General features: G+C 46.6%; 2 protein-coding genes across 2 annotated transcripts; both read left to right on the top strand.

The window, feature by feature from the left end:
• The first annotated feature begins 254 nt into the window (after window positions 1–254).
• LOC6593318 (cysteine and histidine-rich protein 1) lies at window positions 255–2300 on the top strand. Its single transcript, XM_002018904.2, has 2 exons — window positions 255–1599; window positions 1670–2300. The coding sequence occupies exon 1, from the start codon at window positions 300–302 to the stop codon at window positions 1446–1448; it is 1149 nt and encodes a 382-aa protein (XP_002018940.1). The 5' UTR covers window positions 255–299; the 3' UTR covers window positions 1449–1599; window positions 1670–2300.
• A 6832-nt stretch (window positions 2301–9132) lies between these two features.
• LOC6593319 (H/ACA ribonucleoprotein complex subunit 1) lies at window positions 9133–9648 on the top strand. The gene has a single exon (XM_002018905.2). It carries the CDS (start codon window positions 9148–9150, stop codon window positions 9646–9648), a length of 501 nt encoding a protein of 166 aa, XP_002018941.1. The 5' UTR covers window positions 9133–9147.
• The last annotated feature ends 486 nt before the right edge of the window (window positions 9649–10134 follow it).

Below are 10134 nucleotides of genomic sequence, written 5' to 3'. Positions count from 1 at the left end.
GTTATGCCAGGTCTCCTAGTTCCTGAGCCCAGCTTTATTTTGGCAGATTCAATTGATTTTTAACAATGGTAATTTCCAATAGAATTGTCCATTGATTCTATACAGATTCTTTAGATTCATTCCTACATAAATCGATCGATCTACCCGTGTAGGGTATACAAAGCCCAACTCTACGTCAGTATAGCCTTTCGATTCCAGTCAAAGCCAAATGATCGAAACAACATTCTCAAATATTTTTATATAACGCTATCATACCAACGTGATCCACAACTATCTCGGGACTCGGCCTTGCAAGAATCATGGAACTTTCTGAAAGTTCTGAGGAGGAGGATGCGGAGGACGCGTGCCCATCAAAATCGTCGTCTGGAGGGGGCTGTGGGAATATTTGCGAATGTACGGATGAACGTTGCTGCCTTTGCCGCCTGTTCGATAAAGGCGACTACGACGACATCGGGAATGTGCCCTTCTTCGGTGTTATCCCGACAGACGTGGAGGGCAGCCCTTTTCTGGATGCAACAATTCGCCAGGAATTTCACTGCAATCGCTGTGGCACGATCCCAGTCGGTCGGATCTATCAGTGCCACAAAGGCCACCTCATCTGTGAAGGCTGCCATCAGGTGCAGGTGCTGGACAAGATGCTGTTCCAAGCGCTTGGCACCTGTCCGAAGTGCAGTGCCCGGATGTACCGTCACGCGCCCAACCGGAACATCATCGCTGAGCGAATCCTATCCGAGATGAAAATGACCTGCGAGTATTGCGGGGCCAAGATGGTGCGTGCCGCCCTCCGATCGCACTTCCATAGCGAGTGCCAAGGGCGCCTGGTGAGCTGCAAGTACAAGCGCATTGGATGCCCCTGGTACGGTCCAGCCTCAGAGATCGCCGCACATGATGAGACGTGTGAGTTTCCAGGGAAAACGGGGGCCGAGTTGATGGAGTACCTCCGTCCAATACAGGCCGAACGAGATGCACGGCTACAGATACTCGCCAAGATCGAGGATACGCTGTTGCGATCACAATTGACCGTGCGCCTGTTGCACGTCCTGCCTCAAGGACCTATTCGCAAGTTTCCACACAACGAGTTCGTCTTGGTGAATGAGTTCCGAACCCACTTCATGAAATGGTCGCTGCTCATCATGTGGCAGAGTCCAGCTGCCGACGATGATCATCCGCAGCCCATGGGCTCGCTCCACTTCCGATTAAAAATCGAACGGCCGGAGAACTCGTCTTCCAGTCTGGTGTTTACCTATGCTCTGGTCCACGGCAGCCACTCCGAGGTAGCCTTTCTGCCGAACCTCTGCGACCGTATCGAGTTCTCCAGCAACCAGTTGCTGGGACCGCCAGTTATGATCTATCGCCACACCATGTCGCATTGCAAGAAGCTTCTGATCGACCGGGGAATCTACGCTCGTCTCCTGATCACCCGTCACGATTCGAGGTTGCCATTGTGAAATTTCATCAAGTTTTAATATTCATCCATCCATCCACATCCCGAACAAGCATCCCCAAATGGAAACATCACTAGTCTGTACAATCATCATGAGATCAATCATCACACAGTTAAATTTGATTTATCACTCGGATCGCTACTCTACTGCTCATGTATGTATTGCTCTAAGATCTACGAAAGATTTACTTAATATTCCATACATCTATTCCACATATACTTTAGCTGGAGCAGAGCTTCAATCATTTTGATTGAGGTAAACACAATTTGTATTTTAGAGGTAGAGCTTGCAGCGCTCCCAGAGAGGAAGAAACATAATCGCACAGGAGATCTGCCCGTTCCGTTCCGTTCCCGTCCTTGGAGCACTTCGAATTGGTCACATTGCCGGGCTGTTTACAGTGAAGCATCGTTAAGACAACAATGCGAGTGCATGCCGGAGAAACCAAAAGCAATTACGCCGTCTTGTTGACCAGAAACGACTAGAAAAACAGAAAAGCAGCCGAACCAGGATGGATTGGGGGAGATGAGATGGGACAGAGCGGGACAGAGAGCAAAAACATGTACATGTCCGGTGCAATAAACATTCATTACGAATGGGCCAAAGTGCCACAAACAGAGAAGGATACGGATACGTATACGGACAGCCAGCTTGCTGAAAAGAAAGCGACCATATAGTATACTCGTAGTTGGGCTGGCCTTAGTTTTTATGGCACAGCTGCCACTGGCAAGCAGACAGCCAGGAAATCAAAGCAGGGCACAGGACACAGGACACAGGACACACACAGGCGCGTAGGAGTAGCAGAGGAATACTTTGCTCCGGAATTGAACAATAAAATAAATGATATTTGCCCAAGTAGCCGGGCTTCGCTTTTAAATTCAATAAAATTTTATGAAAATGCTGCGATTAAGTTGTATATACCCTGGCACATATGTGTGAAAGGATCAGAGGGAAGCTGGCAGCAAAAAAAAAGGTCAAGGCATGTCGAAATGAGATTGACTTTTACGACAACGGTCCGAGATCGAAGCGTGCCGTGGAACAAAAAACTATATAATCAGTGCCTCAAGTGCAACAGCTGCTGCAACAATCCAAGCAATCCAAGAAAAACGCCAGCCAGCCATTTATTTATTTTCGACCAAACAGCCTTCCAAACCGTTCACCAGGAAAAAGCAGCTCATTTCAATTCCCCAGCAAAAACGAGATAAATAATTCCTGCGGAACAATGCTTCTTTATATAAGTGGAAGCATTTCATTTTGATTTCTCTTTTGAAAACAAAACTATTTGCTCACGTTCCCAAATTGGGAAAAGTTCACTCAAGGATTTTGCATTTCAAAGAAAGACAGCAAAGGATATTTTTTTGAATTACTACAAATATCTTTAACATTTATCTGCCGCAAAGGTTTTTTGGATTGCCTGTTTCCAAGATTTGTTTCTATTATTTGATACAAGGATGGAACTTTATTTGATATCCACTAAATTAACGTAACTCCTCTTCGATGGGATTCTTTTTTCGGCGAAAAGAAATTGTTTCTGTTTTCCAGAATAATATTTCAGTCGTTTCTTTTGCACTTATTTCCGTATTCAAGTGTGCGTTTTCTTCATTTGAAATTTTAATTAAAAATACTTTTATTTATCGTATTTATTTGTATTTTTCCACCTCAGTTCTCCCGGGTTTTCCCTCGCTCGCTTGGTTTTTTGTTGAGTTTTTTTTTGCCGCTTCGAAACGCGTGTGACAAATGCGTGGCCATAACTTTCTGCAGTGGCATGTGTGACATTTATTACAACATTTTTAAGGTGCTGCCTGCTGGCAGGACAGCAGGAGTGGCAGAAGTGGCAGGGGAGTGCTCGCTAATAAATTAGCTACCATTTCAAGCGCAGAGCAAATTGGCATTGGAGCCCACATATGCTGGGTGTCTGAAAGGATGCGGCTGATGCCAAATAAATCATACTTCTCACAAATAATGTGGCATTGCTTTGGACATTCATTAAATGTGCTGCACCGCAAAACCCACCAGCTAGAGGTGGCAATTCAATTTTAATTAAATTTCCAGTAGCCACAAGAACTAGGAAATGCTCGGCATTCGGGATTTATTTGATATAATAAATGAAGATGTTGAGCCAAATGGATGTGTTTAATATTCTGATAATTGCAGCTTTGATGGCAAGTATTTTAATTGGGTTTCCGCCTCAAAGATGTAATAAACCGATATACAATGCTACATACATATGCACTTTTAATCCTCCAAAAATAATTGAATAGTATCCATTTCTAGCTTGTAGCTGGTCTGATGCTTACATCATTAACTCACATTTACTTTGACCTACTGGCATGCTGGTAGTAGGAGCTGCCGCCTTTTAAATTACGTTGAAATTAAAGCTTGTGGCCCATAAGCATTTTGCAAGCAATTAGAAGGGCAACCAACACATAAACAGGAACAAAACAGCACACAGATACATGCACACGCAACATATGTACATATGTGTGTGTGTTTCAGTGGAGAGCATCATATGCTCCTCAGTATCGCATCCGGTATAGACCGAGCATTACAAATGATGCCGCCCCACACTCCACCGAAAATGGCCCGCAGCGTAAATTACGCGTATAAAATGAACATTAGATTCATATTTTAATGTGTGGGTGAGGGCTGTACAGACACCCTCACTCGCACACAGTCGCACATTACTCACACACACAAGAGAACATAAATAAAAGCAGGGAATTCCACACAGAGAATTCCCTTCTCTTCCTCTTTCTTGGCGAATGCCAACGCCAGAGACGCTGAAAAAAGGTTATGCCAAATAACCTGCAGCTATGACAAACACAAATACAAACAGACACACACACACACACAACTGAATGTCCTTGCGCGTGTGTGTGTGTGTGTGCGTGCGTACTTATTTCCATTACAAATGAGCTTATTATGCGCTCAAGTCACAAAGTCATTGCGACTTAAAAGGATTTGCATGTGATTAGCAGCCCGAAATGTAAGCAAAAGAAAGTCCTGCGCCAAAAGACAAAAACAACCAGAGGCAATAAACAGGAAGCAAGTCGACTAGTTGATACCACTTATCCGACTTATCCACTGCTACTGAAACTGAAAAGTATAATAGCATACATTTTCCATGAAGGGGCTTTTTTGGAAATGTATCGATATGTTTTAGAAAATAGCTTATGGATTAAATATTTGTATACTTGTATTTCAGTATAAGCGGAGATTGTGTGGGTCAAGGAGGATCTCCAAGCAATCAGCAGGTAGGTACTATATACCCTACAAGGGGAGGGTGCAAAGAACAAAAGCCAAGGACGATTTGTAAGTACTTCCCAAGGAACCACGTGCGTACGAGGGTGTGCGTGCAAGTGAGTGTATTTATGGTTGTATTTGGAAAATTGCCGAGAGCCGAAAGACGACAGCCGGAAAGAGGGCAGCATAAAAACAATGAACACATCATAATCATAATTCTTGTAGGCTAATTTCGGGGGCAAGTGAGTGACTGGCGAAATGTGGTGCATAATTTGGTTAGCTCTTTATTCTCGAATGCATTAAATGGGAAACAGACGGCTTGGCGGCAGGCTCTAGCTGGGATCTGGCCTTGGCCCAAGCTACGGGAATGGGAATAGACATTCAAATCGATAGACTCGACACTGACAGCAGGCAGAAGCAGAGAGGCCAGTGCGGGCCAGTGGAGGCCAGAGGTAGAGGAGGGCAGAAACTGGCACCAAGGATGAGGCTAAGGCTGAAGCAGTGTCTTTGCGCTTCGATTACCTTGCATAATGGGCGACGTCTTCTTTTGCATAAGCGCTGAAAATTTGCACAAAAGAAGAGGGCAAATAGAAAAGCACTTATTCGTTTTAGCAGCAACTGCTGAAGTGGCAGTGGGAGAACGAGGTGGCGAAGGCGCAGGCGAAGGCGAAGGCGACTGTCAAGGCTATGTAATTGAAGCTGACTTGAAAGTGTTGCTTAAGCCAGAGCAACGCGGGCAAAAGTGGGCAAAGAAGAGAGTTGGCCCGGACGAGGCAAATATCGATTATCTGACGGGAGAAAAGGCTTCGGCTGAATAAAATATGCATTTCTTTTGGGCCATGTTTTCAATCAAATTCTGCATTACTCTTCGAGGCTTAAGCCGTCCGGGCAGCTACAAAAATGCTTTCTAAATAGATATTGCATACGAAAATGTCGGTATGTGTTTATCTACGGAATTATAATGACGTCAAATGGAAGCAATGACTTGCACTCGGGATGCCCACTCCCGCAGCCCCTCCCCGCAGGAGGACTAGCAAACAAGTCAAGAGTGAAAGACCAAGGAAATGCAGAGAAACGAATTATGCCAGACAGAGCATGAATGGCCCGAAAGAGCGACTGGATCTGGATCGGATCTGGGGCCATTGAAATAGAACTTGGCACAAAAGGCTAGACCTGAAGTTTAGCTAAAAGCCAGATAAATAAATAAATAAACATACAATAAGAGGACGAGTACGGCTATAGGAAAAAAGGAGATTTGTTGGATAAAATGGTTGTGCATAAAATAAAATAAATCTCAATTCAAATAGAGGTGAACGGCAGACAACAATGAGCAATGATGAGGCAGAAACACGCATAAGTGGGTTCCCAGTGCAGGACTTCATTTGCGAGCACTTGGCCAAGTTTAAGCATCACACACACACAAGCACACATATGCCACGTTTCGGCTTAGACTTGCAGAGCTGTTAGCTTTAAAACTTGCTAAACATATGAGGGAAGAGAGAGAGAGTGAAGGACCTGAAATTAAGGATGTATGGCACGTGTTCTGAGCCCGCTGGCTATTAAGCGACACTCCAGAGGGAGGCAGGAGAGGCAGGGACTGGGATAAGATTGAGAGAGCGAGTAAACTGTGCATAAAACTCAATCAAGTCGAGACAACAGCCAGCACACATCAATGGCCTTTACAAACCCGAGTGTTCGCCATCTTGCCTGCCTGCCATTGTCCCTGCAGGCATGTCAGGCTCTAATGCAAGCCCTGACACGCTCCCATCCCTCCCCTCCACCCAAATGCACCTCACCGGCTGCTTATAAAACTGGAAGCACCGTGTAAGACAATGGCCCCAGCCAGAAACCATTGTTTTGGCAACAAGGCAACACAAAAAAAACCCTGCTGCTTTCTCTCACACTCTCTCCATATCCTCGTTTGCCCTTTTGCTGCTCGGGGCCCCTGTGAAAGGCACCGGGTGAAAGTCAAATAACTTAAGCAAATGTGCGAGGGCCCAAAGAGTGAGGTCCCGCCCGGGCCAACTGTCAGAGCATGGCCCGAAGCAAGTGTCGTCCCTCGTTGCAAGCGACTTAGTCTGGGATCTAGGAATGGGATTCGAATTCGGACTGGGACTGGGACTGAGACCCTGCGCTCGCTTTTGCTCTTTTCTTTTAGATCCTATATCGGAATGAATCGAAATGCATGTATTTATTTATTTCCTCCCTCAGATAGGCGCACATCAAATAATTCTCGGTATTACCCGAACCTAATAAGCCACAGTCATCCCTCGACCTGGCCATAGACAAGAAGGACTTCTAGACTCTAGATAGATCTCGCTGTTGTTAGGTTTAAGATAGTGGAGAGTGGAGTGGAGTGGAGAAGTGAAGATCACCTGAGAAGAGGGAAATTCAGTCTGAATTTGGACACAGAAACAGACAGTCTGGGCTGGCTGAGGAAATTCAAGCGCACGATGTGCCGCTCTATATAAATCAGGCTACGATACATGTATTTCGAGTCGTAGTATTCAAAAATATCGGGAGACGGACGAGGATTCCCCACTCAATCAGCAATTCGAGGCGGTCGTAGAGCTTCATCATGCTTCTGATTTGTTGCACAGCTGCTGGTCCCTCCCATTGGTTCAAATGGGCGAAAAGTAGGCATTAGGTGGCATTCCTCGTATGCTGTGTAAATTGGAACGGAATGGAAGCAACCTTCCACTTTCAATTGTCATCATGACCGCCTTTCCTAGACCATGAAACTGCTGGCGAATCGTCTAAATAGTGGGTGGATGAGGACAATGCAGCTCATCTGTGCAGGAGGAGGTGAGGATGTCCAGTCCAATCCCAGCCAGTGGGTCATGCGAGCTCCCCTTTGTCGACTGCTGTGGCAAATCCTTTGTTCACATACTAAGCGCTTTTTAATTAGTTTTGCAAGTACGGTCATCCAGGAACCCTGCAAATCAGAACCGAGGGTCTACCAATAAATTCCGGAACATTGCCCTGCTTGAACTCATGAAACCCAACTGATTCCTGATTCCTAAAAACGTTTATTCTTGAATCTCCAAGCCTTCATTTAAAGCTTAGCTGATTTTCAGTTAAAGAAGCGCAGCTGCTATTTTCGGCCAAATAATAAACCCTTGTAAATCATTTCAACGAATGCTGGCCACGTGATTTCCACCCGCACGTGATGCACCTCCTCCCCCTCCTCCTCCAGCAACATCTGCCGAAGCAGAAATTATTGGCAAAGCGTTTAAGCGCAATAAATATGTTTGATTGCTGGCAAGTTGCCCAAAAGATATACAAAGATAAATATATACATTCTCAGGACTGGGGCATGGGCCGAGCGAAGAGCAGAAATCGTTGGCTTAAAGCCTCCTGCGATCACAGCCGAATCCTGGCAGAGCGCAAATTTGTTATTCATTTAAACGCGCTAGTAAATCGCTGCAAGCTGTTTGCTCTGCAATTTTTAATAGCCGCTGATTGTACTGTACGTACAATACACTGAGACAAATTTGGCTGAAAACTATAAACCATAGCCTCGTCCATAGTCTAAGTCTGAGAATTTTCCTTTGATAAAGTCCATATGCTAAGAAGGTAATTCCGTGGGAATATTCGCTAGTGAACTTAAAACTTATTCATTTATTTTTTTGTCAGTGCTCTTTGCGGAGTCGCTCTATGCGCTGCCCCGGAAACTTCACGGATGGGATCCTAGCTGAATTACCAACACAGCCAGTGGGCCACGGGCCAGGGCCAGGGCCACGGACAACGTTCGAGTAAATCAAACAACGAAAGCGCAACTAAAACGCTTTTGTGCACAATTCGATTATTTACGTTTATTCTTTTTAAATGATATTTCCTTTCCCCGTCTGGCCAACGGGTTGGCGGGTTAGCGGGTTAGCGCAAAACGGAGACTTGAGACGGGGCGAGGCGAAGGAGAAACCAATTATTTGCGGACGGAGCCGGAACATGAGGAGGTGGAGGAGCAGCAGGAGCTGTAGCAGGAGCTGGAGCAAAACTGCCGGAGGGCAAGCAATTTGTAAGGAAATGAAGCGTAAGCAGAGAGGAAACGGAAAATATGCTGCAGTTGAAAGGCAGAGCCAGGGCCAGGTCCAGAGCCAGATCCAGAGCCAGAGCCACAGCCACAGCCAGAGCGGCAAACAAAAGATCAAATTAATGGCATCAAAGTATCGAGACATCGATGCGGGGCTGAAACATCAAACACAGCTGAGCAGCCAGGGGAGTGGGTGGAGTGGGTGGAGTGGGTGGAGTGGGTAGAGCGGCTGGCTAATGAGGAGAAAGGTGCTGTTGCAATGAGCAAACATTTGAACAGATGCATAGGAAATGTTCTTCATTTCAAAAAGCGAAGACAATGGTACATAGAATGCAGAAATTAAGAGAGTATAAAACCCAGCAGGCGGCTCATCGAAAGCATCACAACCACTTCCGGAGTTCCACAAGCAACAATTTGTAGACTCTCAGCATGTCAGCCAAGTACGCCCTAATCTTTGCCCTCGCGGCACTCTGCTGCCTGGTGGCCACCACAGAGGCAGCGGCCCAGCGTAGCCGGGTGCTCAGCGCTCGTCGCGGCTCCGAGCTGGTCGAGAGGACAGAAGGCAAGGAGGAGACCGAGGTGGCAGCACAGGAGCAGGAGCAGGAAGAGCAGCAGCAGCCTGAGGATGGTAACCAGCTGGAAGGCCGCAGCGAAGACGATGTGGCCCAGGCTGAGAACAAGCTGGAAACCACCGACAAGGAAAAGGACACTATTGTGCGCCCCAACAAGGACGACGCCCGTGCCCGGCGCGTTGTTCGTGCCGGCCGCCGTCGTGGTGGACGTCGCGGCGGTCGCCGTGGTGGTCGTCGCGGTGGACGCCGTGGTGGTCGTCGCGGTGGACGCAGGCGCGGTGGTCGTCGTGGCTCTCGTGCTGGAGCCCGCCGCCGCAAGTCCGTGAAGAGGCGTTCCGGCAAGGGCAACCGAGGATAAGGACTTCCTTCCGAGGCCTACAAATGCTCCGACACGATCTGGATTTTTCATTAATGACATGCCGATATACCAAAGAATAAATATATAATTTCAAATGAAGTCCCAGATCATGATATCCTCTAGGCCTAACATCATCTCTGCTATCTGAAGATCACACTTTGGATCACCGTACATCGATCTAAACCATAATTACAATCATTTTAAGTATTCAACGCGACCCAATTGTGCTTTAAAGACCTTTGGCATCACTCCCAAAAACTTTTCAACGGCCCCAAAAAACAGCAAAATGGCAAGAAGGAGGAGGAAAATGTCATGCCTGTTTCACATTCTTTGTCCCATTCAGGCCCCATGGTTTCACAGTGGAGCAGGCGACGTGACATGTGACAAGAAGTTGCCGCGGCAGCATTGCTGCAACAGCTGCTGTCGCATGCTGCCTCTTCCTTTGGACTGTGCCACAGCTCCGAAAATGATGAATGTGCCAATGGT

Source organism: Drosophila persimilis, unplaced genomic scaffold, assembly GCF_003286085.1.
Source record: "Drosophila persimilis strain 14011-0111.01,24,50 unplaced genomic scaffold, DperRS2 tig00000124-arrow-pilon, whole genome shotgun sequence".
Taxonomy (NCBI): domain Eukaryota; kingdom Metazoa; phylum Arthropoda; class Insecta; order Diptera; family Drosophilidae; genus Drosophila; species Drosophila persimilis.
Note: the sequence above shows the minus strand (reverse complement) of the source record. Positions and strands in the feature narration are given on the sequence as shown.